The 27,112-nt window shown below is 49.5% G+C and overlaps 1 protein-coding gene across 6 annotated transcripts; it reads right to left on the bottom strand.

Annotated features, from left to right (window-relative positions):
* Positions 1-520: 520 nt before the first annotated feature.
* Positions 521-25,212, bottom strand: Hcfc1 (host cell factor C1). Of its 6 annotated transcripts, none has more exons than XM_057759130.1 (26): positions 24,080-25,212; positions 17,750-17,898; positions 17,270-17,430; positions 16,296-16,504; positions 15,459-15,543; positions 14,825-14,931; positions 13,679-13,858; positions 13,240-13,599; positions 12,786-12,946; positions 11,076-11,273; positions 10,484-10,708; positions 10,220-10,324; positions 9,789-10,008; positions 9,548-9,690; positions 9,275-9,413; positions 8,877-9,097; positions 6,867-8,334; positions 6,561-6,724; positions 5,571-6,147; positions 4,931-5,251; positions 4,667-4,785; positions 4,441-4,578; positions 3,826-4,011; positions 2,875-3,175; positions 2,388-2,451; positions 521-2,227 (listed from the first exon to the last, which is right to left on the bottom strand). In XM_057759130.1, the coding sequence occupies exons 1-26, from the start codon at positions 24,270-24,272 to the stop codon at positions 2,188-2,190; spliced, it is 6,234 nt and encodes a 2,077-aa protein (XP_057615113.1). In that variant the 5' UTR covers positions 24,273-25,212; the 3' UTR covers positions 521-2,187. The 6 variants fall into 6 exon arrangements, with proteins under 6 accessions (XP_057615113.1, XP_057615114.1, XP_057615116.1 ...); XM_057759131.1 differs by having other exon boundaries at positions 4,931-5,248; XM_057759133.1 differs by having other exon boundaries at positions 5,571-6,015.
* Between the last annotated feature and the right edge of the window lie 1,900 nt (positions 25,213-27,112).

Genomic DNA, 27,112 nt, shown 5'->3' with positions numbered 1-27,112 from the left:
CTGTACCACCCAACTGGCTGCTGGACTGCCAGGGTCAGTAATTCTGCCTCGACCTCTTTGGACGCTTGGCCTGTGCACAAAGTTAGAGGATTTGGTCCTACATTGAGTATCCACCCTTTGTCAGACATACCTGTTCTGCTACAGCTGCCATCCTGGAGCCTCCTGAGCTTACGTTGGAACGATAGAGGCTGTAGTTTACTCACATGTCTGCCAAATGGCCAGCCAGGCCTTGATCTTGGTCTGCCCCTTAGTGGGAGAATAGGTGACCTGGCTTCCAAATGCAGAATCAGCAGCAAGCACTCAAGAGGGCCCTCAGCCTTGGACATATTAGGTAGCATGGAGGACCCAGTGACATATCTTGTTCTGGAGCCTTCTTAGAAGGGCAATTGAGAGTCACTCACCTATGGTTCCTGGTAACAAAAGATTCCCTGTTCAAGTGAACCTTGGGTAGGTCCCAGCTTCCCTTTTCCAAGGGTCGCAAGACACTCTTGACACAGGGGTAGACACCAGATGGTTATTTCAAAAAAAGTCTTTTAATTGTTCAAAATAGCACAAAACAACATCGCACTATGGTAATATTGAGTCACGGGTTACTCTACAATAGATGAATGGGTAGTACTGTTCTCAGAAGAGAAATCAAAGGGTGCTTGGGAAAAGGGATAGGGAGAACAAACGGACCAGGTGAGTGGGCTCCAACTTGACTAAACATGACGTTTTCCACAGAGAAATATGATACAATACACTAGAGGCCCTAGGTATGGGCCTGAGTGGCTGAACACATTGGCTGTCCATTTTTAAATCCTTCAGTAACTTGCTTGCAAGCATTACTCACCGCCTAAAGCTGGGGTCCTGGAGAGAAAAATCCAGAGCTTGGGGACAGTGCTACGAAATTAATTACCGAGTTTGTGTTATGTACCTACCCCCAGCCTCCATGGGATATATGGCATACCTCACCCCCTTCCTGGGCTGCCTTCAAGGTGGCCCACCTGTCCCCTGCTCCTGCTATGTTGTTCAGGGCCAATCTCTGCAAATGATGCTGATGAAGGCGAACCCCACCTTCAAACCCAAGTTTCTACATATCAAGTGCTAACCCACAGGGAATAAAGGTTAATGTCTCACACTGTTCCAAAAGCAGGCAGGGGCTAGCAACAGGAAATTAGTTGAGGAGGCAATGTCTACCAGGTCCTACCCAGGACACTGCTTCTCTCCTGCCTTAGCTGCTCTCTCAGCTTTTCCCTAGAAAGATCCCTGCCAATGATTAGTTGGGGGGGGGGGGGGGGGCGGAAGAAAAAAAAATTCGATACACATTCTGTACAGAGCTAACAAAAAGGGATAAACCCCCACACGCTAAGGCTAAAATTACAATAAAAATGTTAACTTCATTAATTTCAACTTAAAAAGTACAACAAACGCAGCAGTTGGTGATAGGGCCCCCAGGCTCAAACAAGGTGGGCCAAAGCCAGGGTCACTGGGGACCACTCTGTGCCCAATGGGAGGATTTCACAGCCACTGCTCAGACCACCCAAGGCTCCTTTTCCCTCATCTGTTTTGTAAAGAGGAAGGGAGAGGTGTTAAGTGGTAGCACAAAGGCCTCTGAGATGTGTTAAGCTTCTGATAGGCTTGCTAGATGAGACAGATCTGACTAAGCCTGAAGAAGGGCTGGGAGGTGGCTAAAAATAAAAGGGTAGTAACAAAACAAACTAGAACCAGACAGATACCCAGAATGGGGCACCTGCTGGGAAAAGCCTCTGAGGGAACTTGGGGGACACCACTTCCCCCTCTAGCCCTTGGCGCCTCTCAGGCCAAGGGTGATTAGCTACAAACAAGTGCAGGCTTAAGTGTGGGTGCTATCTCCTTTGTTTTCAGTTTTAATCTCTCTTCCCAAAGTCTCTGAACTGTCCAGTCATAATTTAACTCATGGAGGTCACCAGGGAAAGGAAGGAGCACAACTTGCACTCATTTGCTTACTCGCCACTCTTTCCAATCTGTCTTCTGCTTTCCTCCCAACAGCAATGGTAAAATGTGCTTTCTTTATTGTAAAAACAGAGGGAAGTGGGGAGACTGAATGGTAGCCAGTGGTTGGTGAGGGTGAAGTGCAAAGGCTGGGTGGGCAGGGTGGGAGGGTGGGCCCTATAGGGCGTTCCTGAAGCAGAGGGGTCTGGAGGATTCAGATGCTGGCCAGCTTCCTCACTGACCATCAGCCTTAGACTTCTTTGGAGCAGATTTCCTTATGTAAAAAAGAGAGGAAGAACAGTTATAGAGAGTCCCAAGAACATTGCAAAAACACTGATTCAGGACCTTATGTGAATATAGTACCAAGCAGCTGAAGCCTATTTCCACTCTAAGTACCTCCTACAGAAGAGTCTAGAAAGAGACTGGCTACTTACATTTCTGGAGACGACATGGGTCGCTTGCTGGCCGGCTTGGTGCCCGAGCTGTCTTTACTGGTTTCTGAAAGGAATGGGATAGATGGTAAGCAGCCCACCAAAAGGCAGGGAATACTTGGGTGTATCCTACTTGTCATGGTCCTGATTGCCCATGTCATCCTTCAGGTCCCTGATCTTTGTAGAACAGGAGCCAGAAATCCTTCTGGCTCAGCTCCTGTCGTCAATGCCCCTTTTGAGAAAGATGCCTCCTAGAAGCTGGCCTCAGCCTAGGCTACCCATTTTAAGGGCCTAACAGCTTTTGCTTTCTTCTAGCCCTCTCACCTTTCGACACGCCAGGGTATCTTCTGTGTACCCCCAGAGCATGAGAGGCTCCTCTGTAGTACCTATACACCCTTATATCCCAATGTGAAGCCTCCTTAGTCTAGCTAGTTATCTCTGGTCTCCTATGCCTCCCCTAGAAATTGCCAAGAGGTTTATAAATACTTACCTTGCAACCACCTCACTTGTGTAGCAGGGCCGTAGCCCTTTTCATTGCGGGCAGCAATGCGGAAGATGATGGCAGGCTTGGTGGTGTAGTCAATGTGGGCATTGGAGAGGCTGGAGGACTGCACGAGGCAGGAAGGGCTAGGCCCACAGTACACTCGCATGAAGGCTAGCTGGGCTGGGGTGGAGCTCTTGGGCTCACCACCAGCCTGTGAGCTCTGGATAGCCAGGTACACAGAGTACTCGATGATCTTGCCGGAGGTCACAGACGGTGGTTCCCAGGTGAGGTGAGCACCATCTGGGCTCTAGAACCCAGGACATAAAAAGTCAAGCCTTGTCTACTTCAGCCACTGTGGCTTCAGCCCACCCTGTCTATGCCCAGAGCAAGAGGGCTAGAAGTTTCTAAAACTGTTAGTAACCCCCATAAACAACCTCCCCCAACACAATAGATATTCCAGGGGCCAGTGAGATGATTCAGCGGTATGGTAAAGGCGCCTGCTGCCAAGTCTGATGACTGAGTTCGATCTCCACGACCCACATGACCTCTTCTGACCTTCACATAAGCACTGTGACACACCTATGCCCACATATACACACCCCCACCCACAAAAATGTAATACAAAAATAACCAAAACAACCCAGATATTCCACATCAAATTTTAAAGGGTTTTAAAGAGCCTCTTTAACACCCCCATTCCCTAATCCATAACTTAGCTTCTTAGTACCTCAGTTTCTGCATTTGGGAATCAGAGTAACAAGACTCAGACCTCCTTGGGATTTTCAGGATTAGGCAAAAAGATTTATCAGAAGAGCCTAGCACATAACCTCTGTGGCTACCTTGCCCTTATCTGGTATACTTCTGGTCCAGCCACCCCCGGCTCTGTTTATTTGTACCTCCTTAGGGCAGAGACAGTAGATCAATAAGGAACAGAAAGGCAGCCCTAGAAAGACTCACCTTGCTGATTTTAATGGCACAAGGAGCCCCTGGGAAACCAGGCAGACAGGTCTTAAAGGCTGAGATCTCACTAAAAGGCCCCCGGCCACAAGCATTGATTCCAGCAACACGAAATTTATAGGCAGTGCCTGGCTGTAGCTCCTGCTTCTTCAGCTGGTTATAGTCTGGGACCGTGCCCGAGTCATCCTAGAGCAAGAGGTGGAAAACCAGGAGAGAAGAAAAATGGCACAAGGCCTGAAGTCAAAAAGAATGCTAGAGAAACTAGGGGGCAGTTCAGGGCTGAAGTACTTGTTTAGAATGGCCAACATCACAGGGGATCATTGGACCAAGACTTCTGTTCAGGGATGGTTGCCCCTTAATAGCAAGACCAAGGGATATGGTGAAGTTAACTTGGTGCTGTGAGGAAAGAGTATTTTGCTTTTTTACTCTCTGGGGAGAAGGTCTCCATCTGGCTGCCCTACCATTTCTTAATTGTTCAAGTGGTATGAAGGTGGAATTCTCCTGTGAGCACTCTTGCAAAGTTGTAAAGCTAAGTTTGTTTCTATTGATAGTTGCCTCACAGGCAAAGCGGGATCTACCTACCACCCAAGAGTGCCAACTACTAGGTATACTTACATCTGACTGAACAGCATCATCTGGTGGCAGGAAATAGTGTGTTACCATTACACTGGTACCCTTAATGACCCCCACATCAAACCACTGGTTCTCCTTTTTCACAGGGGCTTTGCTGGGTGGGGGTGGCAAGTCCGGTTTCTAGAGAACAGAAATGAGTGACATCAAGTACATGGGGCCCAAAGGCAGTGCTGCTCTTATTCCCTGGGGCCCATTGCATCGAACTCACCACACCCAGGGACTCAATGCCATTGGCCACTTCAGTTAGGGTAGCCGCAGCCTGCATCTTCGCTGGGCTGGCTACAACAACAGGCTGTGGAGCCACAAATGTGTTGGATGGAGCAAGGCCTGGGAACAAAGTATCAGCGGGAAGAAGGTTCTGTGTTGAGCCAGAAACTCTTGGAACCCCCATGCCACCCTGACCACAATGTCCACCTCCCACCAGTTCAACTCTATCAACAATTTACCCCTGCCAAAATGCAGCCCAGCTTACTGTCAGTGGCTGTTGAGGGTAGTAAGGCCACAGTGCTAGGGACAGCACTAGCTAGCTCATTGAGGCAGTTGCTCTCGATGGATGGGTCATTGAGACTGTCAGCTGGAGCCAGAGCCTCAGTAGGGAGGTGTTGCTGCTGCTGGGCTTGAGCCTCCTGGAGCTGCTGCTGCTGCTGCACCAGGGCTGCAAGCTCCTGCTGTGTCAGCACAATGGGTATGGTGGTGGCCTGACCCTCTTGTGCCTCAGCTGAAAGGTGGCCCAGCTCTGCTTGTGTCACTGCTGCTGCTGCTTCAGATGTATCCATGGGCTCCCCAGTGCCTGCTCCAGGACCAAAAAAACTACTATTCAAAAAGAATACCTGGCAAAAAGTGTGCCTGGCCCAATGGACAATGATAGTGCTCCTGAGATTTTGTTTTCCACAGCTTTCAACCCGCTCACATCCTACTACACCCTCACCTCTGGGCCCTGGGTCTCCTTTCTAGGACTACCTGTCCTACACAGGCCTTCCTCGAAGTACACTATGCACCCTCACAAGAAGCAGGTCTTCTTAAGCTGTCCCCACATGGCACCTTAGCCCACCCTGTTAGGTGGTCACTCATCCCAAGGGAACTACCTCTCGAAGCTCTCAGCTGATACTTACCCATGACAGCCTGCTGTGCAGCCTGGAGCACGGCCTGGATGGCCAAGGCTTGAGCTTCTTCAGTGGCTGCAGCTTGGGCAGCTGCTTCTGCAGCAGCAGTCACAGCCAGCTCCTCTGGGGTGAGCCCTGTTACCATAAGGGTGGTGGTGCCCGCCTGGGCCTCAGCCATCAGCTCTTGGGGAAGTGATAACTGGTCTACTTCAGACTGTGTGGGTGGGGGTGGCTGGACCACCACAGTGGCCACAACAGCAGAGCTGGCAGGCTCCTGGCCTGAAGATGGGTCCCCAGTGCTGCTCAGATCCACGGCGGCCTGGAGCTCAGGGGTCTGGGAGGCTGACAGGACCTCGGCGGACTCCCCCATCAGGGGGGTGGAGGCAGACTGCAGGAGTTGCCGTGGTGGCAGCTGCTGGCGAGGCCCTGGTGAGACCTGGAGTTCCTCTGGGGGCTGCAGGATGTCAACAGCAGAGAAGGGCATGTCAGAAGTTTCTGTGTTGGCTATGGTCACTGTTATCGTGGCTGGAATGGGGACTTCGGAAGTCAGAGCCCCTGGGGTAGTCTCAGTCAGTGATGAGATGTTCTAGAAAGGGAGAGAAGCCCCCGTCAGAGGAAGAGGGGAGGAGACGGAGGCTAGTACTAGGCAGTGGGAATGAAAAACAAGATGGTCTTTGTTTTTTCCTGCATCATCCATAACAGGTTACATGCTAAATGGAGATGGGAAAGGTGAGTCAAGGAGCAGCATGAAGGGTATTGTTTCAACTTATGCTAAGAGAGGCTTCACTGTAAAGACAAATGATGGAAAACAGCCCAAGATGGAAACCAGCAACAGAGATAAAGTACCCAGGCACCAAGACTGCCCTTTTATGGTCTGGAAGAACCAAGGAGCAATACCATATCTGATACAAGGGCGACACCTGGTGTCCATTCTGGAATAGCACAAATAAAAGGCATAGTGGGCAAAAGGCCACCGAAGGGATGCCCTGGGAAGCTTACCGGCACAGAGGGACCTGGGACTGGTGTAGACTGTGTCACAGTGGTCACTGCTCGTGGCAGTGTGGAGGACACAGTTGTTGTGATGCCACTGGTGCTGGTGATGTTTGCGCTGTCACCTTGGGTGTTCACCACCTCTCCCTGATCACTGGCAGCTGGCGGAGGATCTGTGGGTTTCAATGAGGGGGGGGGTGACACTATTGACCTCTACTTACTTTTACCACCACATGTTTCCTAGAACCTGCCCCCTCCACTATAGCTAACACAGCCAGAATATCAGCACCATACTATAGCAATACTTTTACTCACCTTGGTTTGAGCTCATGTTAGAGGTGACAGTGGTGGCTGTGTGTGTGGTGCCTGTCTCATGGGTCTCGCAAGGAGGGTTGGAGCATACCCTCTGTGTTGGGAAAGAAGCCAGCAATGCGGCACCAGCCGGAGAGGTGACGGTGGGCACTGCTACCACCTCTAAGCCAGATTCCAGGGTTCCACGAGAGGAAGTGGCATCAGAAAGCAGGGCACCCACACTGACTGACATAGTGGTGCCAGTGGAAGTCGTCTGGTGTGTTTCACAGGGATGGCCACTGGCAGGCTGTTGTCCACCTTCAGGCTGGCCTGCACTTCCATTTGATGTGGCAGTGGTGGCTGTGTGTGTGGTGCCTGTCTCATGAGTCTCGCAAGGTGGGTTGGAGCATACCCGCTGGGCACTGCCCGCATTGGAGGTAGTGGCAGTGTTGGTGGTGCCCGTCTCATGGGTTTCACACGGTGGGTTGGAGCAGACTTGGGTCACGGTAGCTGAAGGGCACAGCAATGCCTCTAGGGCTGTCATAGTCATGGTGCTGCTGGGAGAGCTTGCCTGGAGGCTCTCGTATATAGATGTAGGGGCCACCTGACCTGCACCAAGTTCCCCAGTACCCATGATAGAGAGGGCTGTGGTTGGGGTATTGGTTGTATAAGTCTGATATGTCTCTAGCTGGTGCCCTGTGGGCATGTCCTTGCTGCTGGGGCCACTCAGCCCAATTCTAACATTTGGAAGGGCTAGCTGCACAAAGGCAGGGCTGTGGCTCCCAGCCGGGCATGGAGCTCCAGTGGCCTGCACAGTCATGGTGGTGCTGGTCATATTGGTCTGCTGTGTTTGGCACTGAGGCTTCACAGTACCCTGGGCTCTCTCCAACGCCCCAGGAGCCACAGTGATCCGCACTACAGTAGGGGTGCTAGAGGCACGACGAGTGTCTCGCTGCTGCCCAGTACCCATGCTGGACAATGCTGTAGTGGCAGTGCTGGTGGTGCCTGTCTCATGAGTCTCGCAAGGGGGGTTGGAGCAGCCATGCTGCCCAGCCATGTTGGAGGTGGCTGTTGTGGCAGTGTTGGTGGTACCTGTCTCATGGGTCTCACAGGGGGGGTTTGAACAGACACGGACCACATTACCATTCTGTTGTCCCACAGCTGAGGTCACAAGAGAAGCAGCTGCCTCCTGTCTGTCACAAACAAATTGTACCTGGGTGGGCTGGGGATGTCCCCCAAGGTTAGCCACAACAGTGGTAGTGGCTGTGTTGGTGGTGCCTGTTTCATGGGTTTCACAGGGTGGGTTGGAGCACACCAGTGTTACAGTGCCAGGTTGTACATCACCCTGGCCCGAGTCAGCGATGGTGACTGTTGTCGTGGGTTGCTCTGTAGTAGGTGAGGCCAAAATGGACACAGGAAGGTCATGTACAGGCTGGGCCTCAACCCCACTGGGTGCTGTGATCAGAGTCACCTGGGTAGGCTGGGAGACAGGCTGGGGGACATAGTAGAACAGAGGTGTTAGTGCTTGAACAATGTGATTTCTCATTTGCCTCTCCTTCTATCCTATGCTTCTCAATGCTGGCTGGGACCACCAACTCTACTAACTAGCCCAGACAAATCTAAGACTCACTTGCCCCATGATCTCAGAACAACGACTTACTGAGAGACCAAGATGGAGGGGCTATGAGGCAGAGCTGGGGCAGGAGAGGGGATTGACCAGTTTGCTGGTACAAAGACTAACAATAGATCCCTTACCACTTCTTATCCAGTTTGAGAGAAAAAACATGTCAAAAGGACAAATAGTATATGCATATATAATACATTATAAGATCCCATTGTCTGCAAACTGAACCTAGCTCAAATAAAATATGTCATTGGGAAAAACTGAGGCAGAGATCACACCATGTGTGTAAAAACTGTCAGAGCTGTACAGAGATACAGAACAGCACCTGGAAAGGGGAGAATGGCCAAAATGCCCCCTACTTTCATGTGGGAATGCCGTTATATGGTGGTACATCCTTGGAACTTACTTACCTGCATTGTGATTGTGGGTGTGGTAAGGCCACCAGCAGCTGTCAATGTGGTCTGTGCAGCTGATACTGTGATGGCAGTAGGGTTGATGACCTGGCTTGAAAGAGTGGCAATGGTGCCCAAGGTGGTAATAGGTGTGGCCAGAGAGGCACTGGTGCTATGGGTTCCAGCTCCTGCAAGGCTGGTAGAGACAGTGCCTGTCACTGTGCCTAGGGTTGTGACACCTAACAGGAGGAAAAGGCAGAGGTAGAATGAGGCTTATTGCTACTACTTTCTATCTAGCAGCATGTCTCTGGAGAAAGCACCTGTCATCCTCTCCCAGCCAGACTAGAGGTTATATACATAGGAAGACTTGGGGAAAGCCCAGTTACTGCCAAGGACCTGGCCTGTGGGCTACACACCTGTGGTGCCCTTCACAACCAATGTTGTGACAGCTGGCTTGACAGCGGAGACGGTGACAGGGGTGACTAGGCGAACGCCGCCCATGGGCACAGTGCGGAGGATGGTGCCTGGCTGTCCAGGGGCCCCCTTTAGCACCACCTGGAACAACAGAGCAAAGTACCACCAATGTAACTTTCAGGCTTGGCTGGACTACGCTGCCCCTCTCAGGCCTGTTATGAAGACACATGTGGTCTGCACTAGACTGAGGTGAAAAGGGGTCACGTGTGTCTCACCTGGGTCACTCCTTGCTGTCCATGACCAGTAGCAATCTTGGGGACAGCAGTTATGATTTTTGCAGGTGCTCCTGTTCCAGAAGTCATTACCTTGGTGGTGATAATTGTGATAGGGGACTTAATGCCAGGATTGCTGGTAACACCTGCATTGGGGTAATCCAGAGAAAATAAGCTCTGTGGAAGCTTCCGATCTTCCTGATTTACACTCACCAGCAAGGGCCAGTGAAAGCTGTATGTTTACCTGTGGCACCTGCCTGGGTGATAATGGCTGACATGGGAATGGTCTTGATGATAGTAGTCGTGCCAGGTTTGGTGGTGCTGGGAGAGACACTACTGATGCCCAGGATGGTAGGTTTGGTCCCTGCTCCACTAGCCTGCGTGGTGGTAATGATGGTTGTGGGCTTGCCATCTGCTGATGTCACCAGCTTCAGGATAGTCCCTGCTGGCAGAGGCCCTTTGGTCTGAAAGGGAAAAGCTGCGAATGAACAGGAGCTACTGCCAGAAAGGTACTCTAACTCAGAGAATATTCTGAATACTGTGGGTGCTATGATATCAGCAAGTCTTTGAGCCACTTGTGCTCATGGAACCTTCTGTCCTTATCTCCCAGTGCTCATTCATCCCTGTAGTCCTAGTGTTTAGGGATGACTTCTGGGGGGGATAGTGAGAGCTCACCTGGATGATCTGAGTCACAGGGCCTGTAGAGGCTTGACCTGTGACTGCTGAAGTCTGAACTGGTTTGGTCTGGACCACTGACATCACTTTTCCCAGATTGGAAATCTAAAAAGGAAAGAATGGAGCAGGCAGTGATCTGGAACCAAACAAGGGCATGGCCTGGTCTAAGACTATACCGGAGTTAGCCCAAGACAGCAAGTCACCAGTGGCATTCACCATAGCCTGGCAGCTGTCACATGCAGCCAGATGGTGGCTGTCACTCACCAGAGCACTGCCTCCTGGGACAGAGATGGGGCTCTTCACTAGGGTGATGGTCTTGGTGACTCCGCCTACCACTGTGGTCACCACCTGGGCTTGCTGGGCCACCGTCACAGTGCCTGATTTGTGTACCGTGATGATAGGGCGGGTAGATGTGTTGGCAGCAGAGGACACAGATGTTCCCACTTGGGCAGCTGCAGTCTTTAGCATACGAGTGGCTGGATTGCTCACCTGGAGAAGAGAGATGAATGATGAGAATAGTGGTAAAACAAAACAACAAAAAGAAAAATAAAAAAAAAGAAAGAAAAAAGGGAAAAAAAGAGAATAGTGGTAATATAATGGTTATAGCTCTGATGACCTGTCCACATAGCTTGGTTGGCTGAGCAACAAAAAAGTAGTCTGAACTCCCCACAGCTGCACATGATTAAAGTAACTGCATGTTCCATAGCCCATGCTAGTACCAATTATAAACCAATGGCCTGAAGGGTTGGTCCAAAGCCTGGAACAAATTGCCACTGCTTGTTTGATCATAGTGACCAGATGTCACTAAGCCCCAGGGTTACAGGCTCAGAACCAGGCCCAGAAGATAAATGCTCACCATGACAGGGGAGGAGGCCACCTTCACAGTGGCTGGAAGAGTGGTTGTGCCAGGTGTCACAGCCACTGTCTTGACAATGGTGGTGCCTGCTGGGACACTCAGCACTGTGGGTGCTGAGGAAGGAGGGATTTTCTGTGTGGCAGCGGCAGCAGCAGCCAATGCAGCCATCCCACTCATCTGTGGGTTGCTGCCAATCACCTGTGGTAGGCACAAAGCATGTGAGCTGCAAGGGTTCTATCTGCCTCCTGCCTCCCAACTCCATGGCCCTTTCAGAGCTTGACAGGGGGCTCAGTAGCATCCCTTAGTTTTTCCTAATGCTGGATCCTCTCTCTTAGTGAAAGTAACAAGCGGGTAGGTGCTTGCTAAGTGCCTAATTTTTCTTTCTTTCTTTTTCTTTTTTTTCCAGAAAGTATCTCATGTAGCTTAGGCTGGTCTCAAACTCATGAAGATGACCTTCAATTTCTGACCTCTCAAATGTTGTGATTACTGATATGTAACACCACATACTTGGTTTATGCAGTGTTAGGAACTGAATCTAGATCTTAATGCATGCTAGGCAAGCACTCCACCAACTGAGCTATACCCTACAACTCCAGAGAAGATTTTTATTTTATTTATGTTTTATGAGATAGTTTCTCTGTAGCTTTGGAGCTTGTCCTGGTACTTGTTCTGTGGACCAGGCTGACCTCAAACTCAATCCACCCATCTCTGCCTCCCAAGGGCTGGGATCAAAGGGGTGCGCCACCACCACCCAGCTCAGAGATTTTTTTAATCAAACAGCACAGTCAAGGTAGCCCTGGGGCATACACTTTTAGTCCTAGTGACTCAGGAGGCTGAAACAGAAAGATCACAGCTTATTGAGACCCTGAATCAAAAGCAAAAGCTGAGAGTATAGTCAGTCTCTGAAATACTCCTGTACCAGGGTTCTGTTCCTAGTACTGCAGAGATAAAGAAAGAAAAAGATCAAAGCCAGAACTGGAGATGCATCTCAGCAAAAGAATGCATGCTTAGTACACAGGCAGTAATGGGTTTCACAGACAACACCCATCAATACCATCAATGCCCCTGCTGGGTGTGATGGTTCACACTTTCAACTCTTTTTTTGTTTGTTTGTTTGTTTTTTTGAGACAGAGTTTCACTGTAGCTTTGGAGGCTTTCCTGGAAGGAACTATCTCTGTAGATCAGGCTGGCCTTGAATTCCCGAGGGTGGGAATTAGTGGTGTGTGCCACCACTGCCTGGCCCACACTTAAACTCTTTAACACTCAGGAGGCTGAGGCATGACAACCTCTCCAAAATAGAAGATAGCTTGAGCTACAGAATTACTCTGTCAAAACCCAAAACAAAACAAACACAACCCTTGAGTTGGATATAGCTCATTCTTATAGGCCTGGCTCAAACCCAGCTAACCAGATTTTCTCCTTGGTCTTTCCAAATCAGGAAGTTCACACTGAAAATGCTCCAAGGAATACATGGAACATTAGGCCCCTTTGATGCACTTCCAATGCAGCAGTACCTCACAAACAAAAAGGCATCTGATGTACAATGTGGGAGTTGGTGGGCTTCATGTATGCTAGGCAAATAGTCTTATCAACTAAGTTACATCCCCAGTTCCAGAGGAGATATATATATATATATATTTAAAAAGATCACATGAGAACTGTTTATGCTCCTGGGTTACCAGAAAACCCCACTCAGTAACAGATCCTCACCGTCCCCTGGGCACTCTGTGTGGGCACAACCATTCGCACACTAGCAGGCAGGGAGGTCACAGTGACAGGGGCTTTTCCAGTCTGGCTGGCAGGTCTCATGGTAACCAGAGGGGTTCCTGTTGTAGCCTGAGGACCAGTCACTTTGAGAACAGTAGGGACACCTGATAAGAAAAGAAGGTTGATCATCAGGAGGTCCTCTTCCACACATTATCCTGCCACCCTGCCAAGTTTTAGGTAGGCTTGAGCTACTCCTTGACCTGCCTATTCTTTATGTGTGGCTCTTCTATGTCCTCAACACAGTCCCTGCCAGCAAGACAGAGCACTCTTATCCCCTAATCCCCAACAAGCCTCAAGCTAAAATCCACCAATGAACAAAGCAGCAGCCACTACTCAAGCAATGAATGTCTCCAGTGACTATGCCCTAATCCAAATGCCTTTAGCATTTGTGGCTTACCTTGAGTCCTGGCTGCAGTGGGCACAGAAATGGAGCTGCCTGGTACTGTTGGCAAGACCTGGATGGTGGTAGTGCTTGGGGGTGCAGTGGCAGCCTGGGGCACAAGTGTGATGCCTACTTGGGTCAGTGGCTGTACAGCAGGTGCAGCTGCAGCTGGTGCAGGGCTCTTGGGAGGGTTGGCAGGCACAGATGGGACTGGATTGGGAGTGGGGGAGGTGGCCGTAGCAGCCGTGGCAGGAATGTCGTATTTCTGGAGCTGCAGAAGGTAACTGTCGGCTGTTGCTACTGCACCCCAGCTAACCTCCAGTGAGTTGGTGTTGGCTCGTACTAGTTGTACTCGGGCTGGGGGTGGTGGCTTTTCTGTAATACAACAACACAACTGTTAAGACAGGGATTGGAAAGGCTTCTGCAATGGGAATGGCAGTGGCCCAGCACTTACCTGTCTCCAAATACCACAGGTCCTTGCAACAGACCTGGTTGTTCCAGGCCTTGCGGTAGCCATCACGGCCACTCCAAATGTACAAGCGAGTATTGATGGCAACAGCACAGTGACCAGCTCGAGCTCGAGGAATGTTGTCTTCCAGTGTATCCATCAGGATAGTTTCCCAGGCCATGGTATCTAGGTGTACAAGGGCTGGAGGTTACACGAGACAAAAACAAAAACAAAACAAACAAACAAAAACCCTGCTCTGTTAACTCCCAAGTTGTTCTCTATTCTTTCATTGTTGGGGATAGAAAAGTTATTGGAGTATCAAATTAAAAGTAAGCAAAAACACCATAAAAATTATGGTGAAAAATTAACTTGGGAGGCAGAGGCAGGTGGATCTCTGTGGGCAAGACCAGTCTGATCTATAGAGGGAGTCTCAGAACAGCCAGGGCTACATAGAGAAACCCTATCCCTCAGGGGGAAGAAAAAAAAAGAAAGAAAAAAGAAAACTAAGCCATAAATTGGGCAAATATTTGGAAGATATGACCAAAGGTCTAACTCCTTGCATATAAAATACAATCCTAGAGATGGAAAGAGAAATACAACATATGAAAAAACAAATAAAAATCTTATTAAAATGTATACATCTTCAGTCAAAATAAGAGCAACTCATTTTTTTTTTTTTGTTTTTTTTTGTTTGTGAGATGGGGGCTTCACTATGAAGATCTCACTGGTCCTGAACTTAAGAGATCCACTTGCCTTTGCCTCTTAAAGTGCTAGGATTAAAGCCATACGCCATAGTAAAGAATGTGATATTCATTGTGCAGGGGCATGAAACGATCTCCAAGACATAGAAAGGGAAAAGGGCCATTTGACCCTGTGTATGGCAGGCTAAGGTCCTAGAATTGCCTGTATAGAAGAATCCCTGCAAAGGGTTACAAGAAGCATCTCCTCTTCACTGTATGTGCTTTTGCACATATAAAGAACCTATTCAAACTAAAAGGAGCGCTGCCTGAGGAGTTCTCTACTTATTGGATACTTCTGGTGAATTCTAGAAAGATCCATGAGCCCAGGTTTGCTCCTGTACACTATAAAATCTTCCAGGGCCACCCCCACCCCACCCCACCCCTGGCCACTCTAAGCCTGAGGAAGCCATACCCAGGTTGAGACAAGCCAGCGTGTTGGTACACTTCCACTCCTTCTCGTGTGTGGCCACTTTGACATCGTCCATGACAAGAGGCACCCAGCCACCAAATACATACATTCTGGGAGGGTGAAGGAAAAGCAAGAGAGGACTGAAGAGGAAGTACCAAGCTAGGGGGTACCTCTTCTAACCAGAAAGTTCTGAATATGTTCAGTTCTGTAGAAGGCCCCAAGAGTCCCTGAAGAGTCATGAAGCTGTTTAATAAGGCACTTTCTACTGGATGGTTCAACTAATACTACAAAGAATTGTCATTTGTATGGTAGAACATTGTTTGGCTCATCTAAGGTGTACCTGAATCTCCATGAACTCCAGACCTTGGCTTTCACAAAGAATGAATGCTGTTTGTGTGAGGAGCTACAACAGTCTTACTGGACAAGGAAGGGTCTCAGGTTGAGTTACATGCAGTCCTTTCCATTCTAAATTTGCCTTCTCTATGTTATTATATTAAGGTGGGTATGGGACAGCTGAAATGACAGCCCTGACAAAAAGAAGTCTCCTTGGACTGAGGGACAGTTGACAAAACTGACTTGAGAACCCTTCAGAAATCAGGGGCAGCTCAGGTCAGGGAGGAGAACAGCAAACACTCACTTGTTTCCTATGGTGGTTGCAGAGTGAAGGCTTCGAGGAAGGGGTGCCACCCCACTAAGGCTGGGTTTATTCCATGTCAGTGTCTCTGCAGAGAAGGAGAGGAGATTACCTATACTGGATCAAATACCATTTAATTCCAGGACTTGGACCAAAGGGGCACTAAACCAACGTAAGAACTGCATTCCTGTCAACAAAAATCCCTCAGGGGCCCTCCAATTTATTGCCCTAACAGCTAGGTTTCAGCATTTCCAAAGCTGGTTATATGATCCAGGCAAGGTTTCTTCCCAAATGTATTGGGCACCTGCTATAAGGCAGTACTGTTCTCAGGGATGACATAAGGGTGTCAAGTTCATCCCTGCTTCTCCTTTACACTACCCCTATGCCACCTTAGCACTAGACAATCTACACTTTAGGAAACATTGCTACTCAAGTTTTGCTTATGTTCAAATGTTCTGATCCAAAGGGCAATATAACCAAGATCTACCCACACCCAACCCAGTACCCACTTTACACCCAAAGTAAAAGATATAATTGGTCTATGAGTAACCAATTTTACTGTGCTACTCACATCAGAATACACAAATCCACACATACAGACTGTTCACTGAGGAGTTAGTAGGAACTCTACCCAAATTGAGAAAATTCTATTCTAAAAAGATTGTACTCTCTCCCTATTCTCCATATCAACTGAGGCTTACTGTTTCCTATCCACTGACAAGGTTAAGGGGGAAGGAGCACACTAGCTCCCCATGAGCCTCACCTCATCAGTCACTCAAAGCCAGCTACCCAGAAAACTGGCTTTGTTCTGAAGCAACTGAAACAGTAGCAGCTTCTTACCGATATCCAGAGTCCAAAGGTCCCCTAGCCTGCAGCCACTCATCCCTCCATAGATCACCAGCTTTGATTTCTTGTTATCTTTTTCAGTGTAGACCACGGCAGTATGTGACTCCCGAGGTGGAGGCAGGACTCCGTAAGTGATGGGGATGTCCCAAGCTACCACTCCAGAGCCTGGTCGTAGTTCTAGTATATATAAGTCATTCAGGTACCTGAGGAAGATCATTTTTATAGCAAGCCTTGAGCACATCTTGAGCACAGGCACCATAGGCTTTACCGGTTATCTCAGTGAGCAGTAGATTTGTTAGAACATAAAAGAGGAAAGGCCAGGAACAGGCATGGTGGTGAACACCTTTAATCCCAGTGCTTGGGAAGAAGAGACAGGTGGATCTCTGCTGAGTTTGAGGCCAGACTAGTCTACAAAGCGAGTACCAGGACACCTAAAGCTGTTACACAGAGAAATTGTTTTGAAAAACCAAAGAAAAAAAGGAGCAAAGACCATAGAACCCTTGCCCTTGAAAGAGGACTGACTGCTAGAAGTTTACTAGCGAGTACAGTTGTAGCAAGGAACGGGTATATGTGTGAAACTACAATGCCAGATATTATACCTGAGCCTCTCTAGAGCAAGGGGATGTCAAGCTTGGAACTACCTCCAGATATAGTAAGGCCTTTTGCCACAGAACTTAAAAAATACCCATCAGGAAATGTGTAAGCGGCAGAAGCTGCAAAGGAAGCACCCAGATCTAATTTCGGTCTGAGGTATAGGGACCAGGTCAAGATAAAGCGGGCTTCTACTTCTTGCCCAGCTTTCTCCTACAAGACCACCCAGGGGTTCAGATTTCAAAGCTGGGAACTTCTTGGAAGGGTAGTGAATGTATTCTCCCATTGACAACCCAGCCAAGGAGAGAAACATGGCTCTGTACCTGGGGTAAGTAGATACCCTAGTGATGTTCTCAGAAAAAGGACAAAAATCTCACCTCGGAATGTTGTTCTTGGGGTCCTCACTATCATTGGCTAGACCCCCAAATAGGTAGCATTTGTTGCCCACAAGGGAGAAGCTGTGTCCAAGCCGAGGACATGGAGGAGGCCCATTTTTGGGTGTCTTTGCTTTCAGTCTCTTCCATTCCCAGCGACTAGCCTGCAAAATCAAGACTTAACAGAATGAGCCACGAGATGAAAAGGCCACTGGTAGGGGGCCTAGAGCAATTTGTGGCATAAGAATATGGTCAGGAATGAGGAAGCATATTGATGGAACATGCAAGTCCTAAGGAATTGGTCCTCTTCTCTCCTCTGACACTATTCAAGGTGAGAACAGTCTTGGTAGACTCTTAACTGATCCCTTCCACTGCCTCTCCTGTTGTAACCCTCACACCATTATAAGGAACACTATGGAGAGTCCTGTGAGGACTGGGGCAGGGCAGGAACCCAGGTCCAAAGGGGCTCTATGCTATTATTACCTGGAGTTCATAGAGGTCATTGCTGTATTTTCCATACTCCACCATTCCACCAAACACCAGTAGGCGAGTACCATCACACACAAAGCCATAGGCTGCACATCCTGGAGGGATATCCCCTCTCACAGCTGGGATGAACCACTGGTTGGTTGCTGAGGAAAAAAGGAAACAGAAGTCAAAATATCCAAAAGCTTCTAGAACCTGAGCCCCCGTGCCCCCTTCTTCTTATTCCTTAAATCTTGTACTCTCCAACTCCTTGTCTTCAAATGTAGCCAAGAGAGGAGAGGCTAATTCGGCATACTGTCCCTTAAAGAGCACTATCACCCCAAATCTTTAGTCACTCTAGTCAAACCATCTGCAGAGCCCTAGCTTTTCAAAATACTGCATAACAGCATGCTCCTCATCAAGGTCGTCTCAGAAGGTAGTAAGACACCAAGCAAAATAGTTCACCAGCCTCTGGGAATCTAGTAGTCTCTGACTTCCTTCCCCTGCTGTTCACACGATCATCACAAACTTCTATACCCCAAATGCCCTCTAGGGCTTATGTTCCTCCTCTTCAGAACCCATGATTCTCTCCCTGTACCAGTTAAGACAGCTAGAGCCTTTGGGGGCTGGAGAGATGGCTCAGAGGTTAAGAGCACTAGCTATTCTTCCAGAGATCATGAGTTCGATTCCCAGCAACCACATGGTGCCTCCCAGGTACTTATAATGACATCTGGTGCCCTCTTCTGGCATACAGGCATGCAGGACACTGTATACATAATAAATAAATAAATCTTAAAAGAAAAAAAAAAAAAGAACACTGGCTGTTCTTCCAGAGGTACTGAGTTCAATTCCCAACAACCACCTATAATGGGATCTGATGCCCTCTTCTGTCAGGCAGGCATACATGCAAGTAGAGAGCACTTATATACATAAAATACAAACTCTGCTTTTGACTTCTCTACTGGCTTGTCTCCTAGGTGATAGTCCATAGGCTTTATGGCAGTAGCCCCCCCATCACACCCACCTAAGTCCAGAATATTCTCAAGCCTGAGGTGGCAACTGCAGCAGAGCTTTTGTGACAGAAACTTTCAGGAGCCCCTCACACTTCTAGCTGGGGGTGAGGTGGGGAAGTCGCCAAGAAAGGACAAATCACAACTCAGGCACCTCCTGATTCCCTTAGGATGATACACGATGGTGGCCAAACCTTCACTGGGACAAAGCCCTTCCCTAGCGTGTCTGGCAGTTTGCTCTTTCACCTAGGTTCCCATGTCCTTCACATCTGTAGCGGCAAGGATTCTAGAATTGTTACAGGCAAGCATGCTCTTCTGCCATGTCATATATTCAAAGGATAAGCCACTTTCTCTCCAAAGTCTCCCAGACGGGGGCCCAGAGGCAGACTTGCCACATGTACAAGTCAGTCAGATAAGATCTGAGAGGGCTGTAGGAAGGATTTCAAGTCCTGACTCCAGGGTAGGGAGGTTGAAGCTGCAGTGGGGAAGAGTTTCAAAGTCAAGACCAGACCCTCTCCTGGGAACTAATGGGAGGTCAGGTTATGTTCTGGAGGAGGTGACACAGGAGACATTTGTGGACTAGTCTAGGTTTTTCATCTGCTTCTCGGCCATACTGTCCACACAGGGAGGTGGGTATACTTCTGGAAATTAAGAAATGGATGTTTGATTTGGAGACCAATGTACTGAGAAAAAGAGGAGAAATGCTTGTTTTGTGCCCCCCATTCAGATGCATTTGGGAAAAGCTCCCTCGCTCCCCCCATTTATAAATTCCCATGTTCACAACTCCAAGGCTCTATAAGCAACAACTGCACCTTGTCTTAGGGAGGAGAATCTCCCTAGGTGCACACAGCACAGCTATTGGACTCCTCAAAAGTTTAGCCGAGTCACTGAAATAGGCTGCCTAGTCCCCATCCTCTCAGGCATTTTCCTGCTGGAGCAATGAACCACTTGTGCACATGCATTCACGTGCCCACACACCCGAGTGCTGGTTCTTGACCTCTTTTCTCATTCCCAGTGCAAACATGAACCAAGAAATGTAGGGGTTTTCAGTACTGAGGCAAATCAACCTTATACAAGTTGGGAGAGGTGGTCTTAATCTGTGGAAGGAGTTTTTCCTTCAAGTTACAAAGGTAAAGCCAACAGGAACCTCTGAGGAAGCCCCAATCCAGCTCTCAGTCAATAAGAGTCCAGAGCATGCCTATAATCCCAGTACTTCAAAGATGGAAACAGGAGGATCAGTTCAGGGTTAGCCTGTGCTATAAAAGACCTTGTCTCAAAACAAAAACACAAACAAAAGACTCCAGAGCCCAGGAAAGGAAACTCAATTGAAATTAGTGTAAAACCCAACAGGGACATGAACTTGATTCAGCATCTGTCTCATGTATGGGTAGCCCCTCACTTAGCTTAGAACCCTTGTATTAAAGGCATACAGGTATGAGGCAAGGATTGGGTGAAAGCTAAATGGCAAATGGGATTGGCCTACAGCTTTCCCATCATGCTGATTCACTGACCCAGATGGTCAGGCAGACGTTAGCTAAGTAAGATGTCCCTGGCCTCCGAGATCACCAGTTTCTCCTATGAGACCTAAGAGGTACTAATCTGGTTCTAGAATATTTCTTCTGGCAAGGCAGAAGCCATTCCTAACCTCCATCAGTAGTTTGTCAGGGTATGAAGATTAACACCACCTCTCATCTCTTTTATGAATCCTGGTTTTAGTGTGCAAGTATGTGAATTCTTCTCTCCATCTTACAAATACAACAGCTACTCTCCTTTTACCCTCAAACACACAGTGGGGTATCATGTAACTTAATCCCTGGGTTCCTCATTCTTGATATGCCCTGGCATGCCCCTGGCCCTCAAGCCTAACCCTCACCAAAGAGGGGAATTTGAGGAAAGGAGGCCACCTATTTGCATACTCCTGACTAAGATACTTTTTACCTTCCCTTTCTTCAGCCCTACTCCATTTATAACTTCTGCCTCCCTATCACCACCTAGACTGATACCCATACAGCAGAGAACACATTGGTGATCAAGGAAATATCTTCCTTTCAGTGTACCTGGTTACACCAAAACAATCACTTCTATGGCAGGCCCCATGCTGGAAGGCACAGAGGAGCCCCAGCCTCCTATTTCCCATCCCAGTAGGTAGGCTGTGCATCCCTCCAGTGATGGGAAGAAACCCAGGAAGAGCTTGGGACCATGCCCAATCCTTGGGAGCAGAGGAAGAGTGATGAAGGGCATAACTAAAGGTTTCTCTGGGTAAAAAACATTTAAGCCAGAGCTTTGAAAAGTAAACAGGCTATTTCCTAATCAACAAAACTAACAGGCCAATAAGGAAGTGAGCCAGCTAAAAAGTAAGGAGGGCCTGAAATAGATGGGGGAACAAAAATGATTCCCATCTGATTTAGTGAAATTTAGGTACAGGGACAAAGGAAAAAGGATGCTTCTAAAATGGTGGTTTCAGGCCGGGCGGTGGTGGCGCACGCCTTTAATCCCAGCACTCGGGAGGCAGAGACAGGCGGATCTCTGTGAGTTCGAGACCAGCCTGGTCTACAAGAGCTAGTTCCAGGACAGGCTCCAAAACCACAGAGAAACCCTGTCTCAAAAAACCAAAAAAAAAAAAAAAAAAGGTGGTTTCAAGTGGTGACACAAGCCTTCAATTCCAGCACTCAGGAGGCAGAGGCAGCTGGATCTCTGTGAGTACAAAGACAGTCTGGTCTACAGATCAAGTTCTAGTACAACTAGAGCAGTTAGTTACACAGAGAAACCCTGTCCTGAACAACATACATACACACAAAGAAACAAGTAGTACAGCAGTCCTCATAAAGGTTCACTTCTACCACTAGCTAGTGCAGTGCCCCTGGACTTGTCATTTCCCCTCTTGGGCTCCAGTTTCCTTAAGTGTACGAAGTCCCTTTAGATTTAGATCCTCCCGCCCCAAACCTCAAGAGTCTACGGTAGGACTGTAGATGTGGCTCAGTGGCACAGCACTTGCTTAAGGCCCTGTTCCACACCCCAGCCCTGGGGGGAAAAAGTTGATGACATCCAATAGCCACTGGATCATTTTTCTCTTCTCAAAGTGGAATGTTTCTAGACCAGCCCACTCTATAAAGGGGTAAAGACCAATTCCACAAAAGCAAAGGGATGAACAGATTATGAACTCAGGCCTCTTTGGAAACAAAACCCCGCTAAGCAAAAGAGGCAGCTGTTGAGAAGGATGGGTGGCCAGGGCAGACTGTTAGAACTTGAAGCCTGTCAAATACAAGACACACCCCAAGCTCATCAAAACAAGAGGTACATCTTTTAAGGTGAAGAACAGAGTAGCAGGGTTGGCTAGTTGCTTTCTCAAATCACCCAAAAATGATCAGGACACTTTGAAAACTGTTACTCTTGGAGGATTCCAGGCTTTTGCTGTGAGCCGACTTTTAGAAGGCTGGTTACCTCCTAACACACAACCTCTTTGCGAAATAAATTAGTAATAAATTAATACCAAAGTAGTCAATTGGTTTCAATAAACTAATGAGTATGTAAAGATTCCAGAAAACCAAGACAGAGGCCTGCAATGGACTTTGGAGCTGACTGTAATTAGGCCCCTGCCCTACTTTCTAAAATTGTATTTCCCTGCCAGAAAGTCTGCTCCAGGCTTTAGTAGAAGGTGTTCCAGGGAAGGGAAAAGGTGTTGCTGTCCCCATGGAGGGCATCTCTATAAACATCTCTACCACTCCACAAGTTGCACCCCTGCCCTTGGCCTTACCTTTCTGGGCTAATTCTTGCCATAGCTGTCTGGGCTGGCACAAGCATCACCACCCCACCCTCCTTTCTGCGGGGACCCGAGAAAAACCCTGCTCCTCAGAGGCAACAGGTGCGGAGAGACAAGGAGCTTGGAGGGTCATGAACAATCCACCCATCAACTCTGAAGGGAGAAGTGGAGCTGCCAGAAGGTTCTGGCTCCAACCCTCACTTAATGAACTACCCCAGACCATAATCTCCTGTCTGCTTCCTACCTCACTAGACCAAGGAGACGTGTGTGTGTGTGTGTGTGTGTGTGTGTGTGTGTGTGAGAGAGAGAGAGAGAGAGAGAGAGAGAGAGAGAGAGAGAGAGAGAATAGGATGCCTTGCTGCACACTTGGTCCTGCCTTCATATCAAGAGAAGGTGCCAGGGACAGCAGGGGCCCAGAAAGGATGAAAGCATATAAAGCATATATAAGAGGCTAGGGAGCTGACAAGCTAGGGAGCACTACAGGCTACACCTCCTGCAATAGAGGGAAGTTTCCAGTCTACCACAGGCAAGGGGGCCGACATTGTCTGGCTACACTAGAATTCCAGGTTCTCACCTGGACACAACCGCACGTATTTCCAGTCTTAGCAAGCCCCAGCACTCTCCCTTAGGGCAAGGCAAAGGTCCCGGAGGCCTTTGGGCAGTCAACCGCAACTCAGGACAATCCCCTGTACTAGATGTGCAGAAAGTGATATCACAGGGGAAGGATGCGAGAAAGGTTACTACCCTAGAGGCAGAGCAAGGGAACCAAGCAAGGAACAACATGTGGCTCCCAAAAGGGAGGGGGGCAGAGAGCAGCCTACAGATCAGTCATACCTGTAGACAGAGAGGCTCCTCCCAATTAGCAAGGGTTTGGGGAGGAAGGCACTAGAAGGGACTGGTTAACCCCTTCAATCTCACAGCTCTCCGGTCTGCTATGGCGGGGAAGGTGGGGGAGAATCTCAGCTGTTAAGGCATCACATTAAGAAACAATTTGGGAAAAAAAAAACAACCCCCAACTTGTACAAGTAAACACCCCCAACTGTGTGTGTGTGGGCAGCATAGCCATCGTGCCATCGGCACTTGACACGAGGGTTGCATTAGGCTGTTAAAAGTCTGCTCCTTAAGAATGCTCCCCTCTTTTTTTGGGTGTACAGAACGGATCTGTGATAACAGAAATCGTCTTTTCTCACGAACGAGCGTGGACCCTGGAGATGAGGACGAGCGCAGGAGGGGGGAGGATTCCGCCTGCGCCAAAAGAACACATCCGCTGCCGCGCCAGCTCCAGCCTGCCGGGTAACGGTGTACGTCTGAAGTCACCATCGGCGGCGACATCCCCTCCCCCTCACCAGTCAGACTAGAGGGTTTCTCTAAGTACCAAACGCAACCTTTAAACACAGGAGAGTCCGGGGGTGTAAAACGGGGGTTGAATAAGCAGGAAGAAGCGGAGATGGCAAGCAGAGCAGAGAGGAGGGAAGCACAGAAGGGTAGTGTGAGAGCGAGATGGAAGGACGGGAGAAGTCTGTGAAGAGTGAGGAAGAGCGGTGGAGGGCTTTGGGAACCCAGCGGGCTTACACTCACCAGTGTTGTACACGTGCAGTTCGTCCACTATCCCTTCATTGCCGCCGCCAAACACCACTATGAGCTCCTTGATAGCCACGGCACGGTGGCCGTGGCGGGGTCGGGGCACTGGACCCGACCAACCCACCACTCGCTTCCAGCGGGGCTGCAGAAGCACCGCCGGCAAGTTGGCAGGGGACACAGCCGAAGCCATAGTTCCGGTTAAGGATGCAGTGGGAAGAAGTCACTGAGCGGGAGGGAGACCCTTAATTCTTCACACACCCCCTTTCCTCTAAGGCAGCTCTCACGGAGAAGCGGCTCCTTACACGGCGATAGACGACTCCATGGAGGCCGCCATCTTAACTATGCTCCTTCCCTTTGGCTCTTCCCCCCTTCTCACTCGGCTCGCCTCCTTAAAAGCTTCTCGAAACTGTAGAGCATCTACTCCCGAAAAGCGGGAGGCCACTGAGCGCTGCCGCTCTAACTATTTGCCCGGGCGTTCCCACTTAGAAGCTCGGGCAGGAGGCTCTGGGAGCCGCCATCTTGAGACGCCTCTCTCTCCTCCCTTCCTCAGTCGTAGCCCTCCCCCGCCGGAAATGGCGGAGCCCCGGCCCGGTTCCCACACCCCCCAGTCCCCAGCACTGGCTGGCTTCCGGGGCGGGTGGAAAAGAGCCACAAATGCCGCGGTTGTCTCAACCCCGCCAGTAGTCAGACCACAATTGTGGAAGCCGCCATCTTGAGGCCGTCTTGCTTCCCCGCCCAGCACTTAGTAGAGCTACCAATCTCAGAACCCCAACGTTCCTAAAAAAGGAGCGTCAGAAGCTGGAAGAAGCGGCTCGAAGTCTCGGGGACCCCGCGTCGCCGTACGGCTCCTGAGGTTTCGCACCTCTCCCTTGAGTCCGCCTCTGCTGTTCAGGCTATGCCTGCCACCCTGGGAGCCGCCATCTTGAGACTAGCTTCCCCTTCCCCCTATTCTCTTCTTCCTAGACAGTTCTTCCACAGCAAACCAAACACAAGGTAGCGTCCAATCCTCGCTTCCCTTCTTATGACTCCTTCCCACAGGAGCCGCTCGAAAGAGCACGAGTTAGGCCCCGAAGTGACAACTGTACGGCAGAAGCAGCGGTAACGGCAGGGCGCTCATGCCTCCTCCCTGGGAGCCGCCATCTTGTGTGAAGAAGTAACAACTAAACATGGCGGCGGTCGGGCGAGGGGGCGGAGTCAGGAGACGTCATCACTCCCTTGCGCTCACACGTCCCCGCCTCTGTGCTTAGGCGTCTTAAAGGACCCAAGGCTCAAAAAGAATTCAAGCTTCTTAAAAGTGCAGTGTGCTGGTTGCGGGTGAGCAGGCGCTGCTGCGCAGTAGGCTAGAGCACAAGCTGAGCTCGGGTCAGGTGCAGTAGTGCCCCGCCCTGCGTGCCCCCCCCACCCCAGCGCTCCTCCACGCCTCCTCCCTGGGAGCCGCCATCTTGCCACTTCCCCACACTGGGCCCTCTGCAGGCGTCAATAACGACTTTCAGCACAAAACAAAGATGGCCACAGCATCTGGGAATGCCCGGATGAAAATCTAACTCCCTCTAGGCTGGCTTGACCCCGCCCCCCCCTCGGGAACAGTCTCCCGGGTCGCTGAAGGGACACAACCCCGAGAAATAGCCTTTAACTAGCTGTGGAGATAGGGTACATAGTGTTTAACGGTAGCAGAGAGGAAACGCCATTGCATCTCTGGCTGGGAAGCCGCTCCTTTCCCGCCCTGAACACTCAACAGCCAGCCAAAACCCCGCCACAGGGGCGAGCTGGAGGCGGAGCGAGAACCAAAGGTGACGTCATGAACGCGCGGGGGCGGAGCTTTCGCCCGCTCCCAGGCCCGTCCGCACCAGCCCTGGGCTTCGCTGCCACCGCCCGCGCCGCCCGAACGGGTCCGGGTGCGCGCTCCGATTCGCGGCGCGCCAGGCCACCCTTCCCCAGCGGCCCAACAAGGCTGACAGCACGGGAGTCAAGCCAGCGCGGGAGCAGCCTGCGCCACTCGCGTCATCCGCCCCGCCTGCTTCCCAGGGCTCCTCGCCCCGCCCTTGCGCAGGCGTATGGCAGCTTTACGGGTCCGCCCTTTTTCGAGATTTGAATTTTCCCTAGCAAAGCGAGAGAAACAAAATACCCGGATGGTGAGCGCTGGCCCTTTCGCGCCAATATTGTAAATACACAAAACAACCTTGAAAGGGGAACATTACGCTCTTCATTTCTACGTTTCAAGTCTCCCAGAAGACCGGTTAGGCACTGCACTGTCATCACTGTCAAAGTCAGGTTTTAGCATAGGGTTCCTAAGATGATGTCCCAGAGCCTAGACCAAGAGCTGATTGTTTCTCCACGTTAGCCTCTACTTATTTTATCCTTATTTTAACGAACTTCTGGTGGAAATTTGGCATTTCCCATGATTACAAATATAGGAAGCAGAACCCATGTTCAGACACACCTGTGACTTTGTCATCAAAGGACGTGTACAGATCATTACAGGTCCTGTAGCAGCAGCTTTGTACAGATCTAAAAATTAAATTACAAGATCTACCTGCAGTCTGAATAATTTTAACTTTGATGTTACTGTATTGAGCCTGCCAGTAAGTAGATCTTGCAATTTGTTACCAATAAGGAATGCATATTACCATCTCACACTATAAACAATGTAATACTCCTGTTTTCATGTATTAAATTTATTTAGTAATTCTCAGTTTTAGTTTATCCAGTTGCAAGTACTCATTTGGCACAGGCCAGAGACAAGCCCCTGCTTAGATGGCTATACCATAGCTATGTGACCTTGACCGGTCTCTTTTATATCCCCCCTGTCCTCTCAGTAAAATAAGAGAGCTGACCTGCTGGTCTGCCAGGGGGCTTGACTGAATTTAGCAGGTTTTACTGTCAAATTCAGAAACTACTAGTTCCTCTGGGGTCTGTGGGCTTATGGGTGGCCAAAGTTATTCAAATCTTCTGTTAAGTGTCCCATGCTATGCCTTCATATCTGCAGAAAGATCTCAGCCTACAGTCCTGGGGTACAACAGAATGTTCTCA

This window comes from Chionomys nivalis, chromosome X (assembly GCF_950005125.1).
Source record: "Chionomys nivalis chromosome X, mChiNiv1.1, whole genome shotgun sequence".
In the NCBI taxonomy this organism is placed as follows: Eukaryota; Metazoa; Chordata; class Mammalia; order Rodentia; family Cricetidae; genus Chionomys; species Chionomys nivalis.
Note: the sequence above shows the minus strand (reverse complement) of the source record. Positions and strands in the feature narration are given on the sequence as shown.

Bases quoted from the DNA above. Each gene is read 5' to 3' on its own strand.
- Hcfc1 (XM_057759130.1), bottom strand. From the start codon at position 24,272: ATGGCTTCGGCTGTGTCCCCTGCCAACTTGCCGGCGGTGCTTCTGCAG. The intron at 9,098-9,274 runs GTGTGTAGCCCA...TCCTCCTGTTAG, and splicing joins GGTTGTGAAGGGCACCACAG to GTGTCACAACCCTAGGCACA. The intron at 3,176-3,825 runs GTGAGTCTTTCT...CCTGGGTTCTAG, and splicing joins GTGCCATTAAAATCAGCAAG to AGCCCAGATGGTGCTCACCT.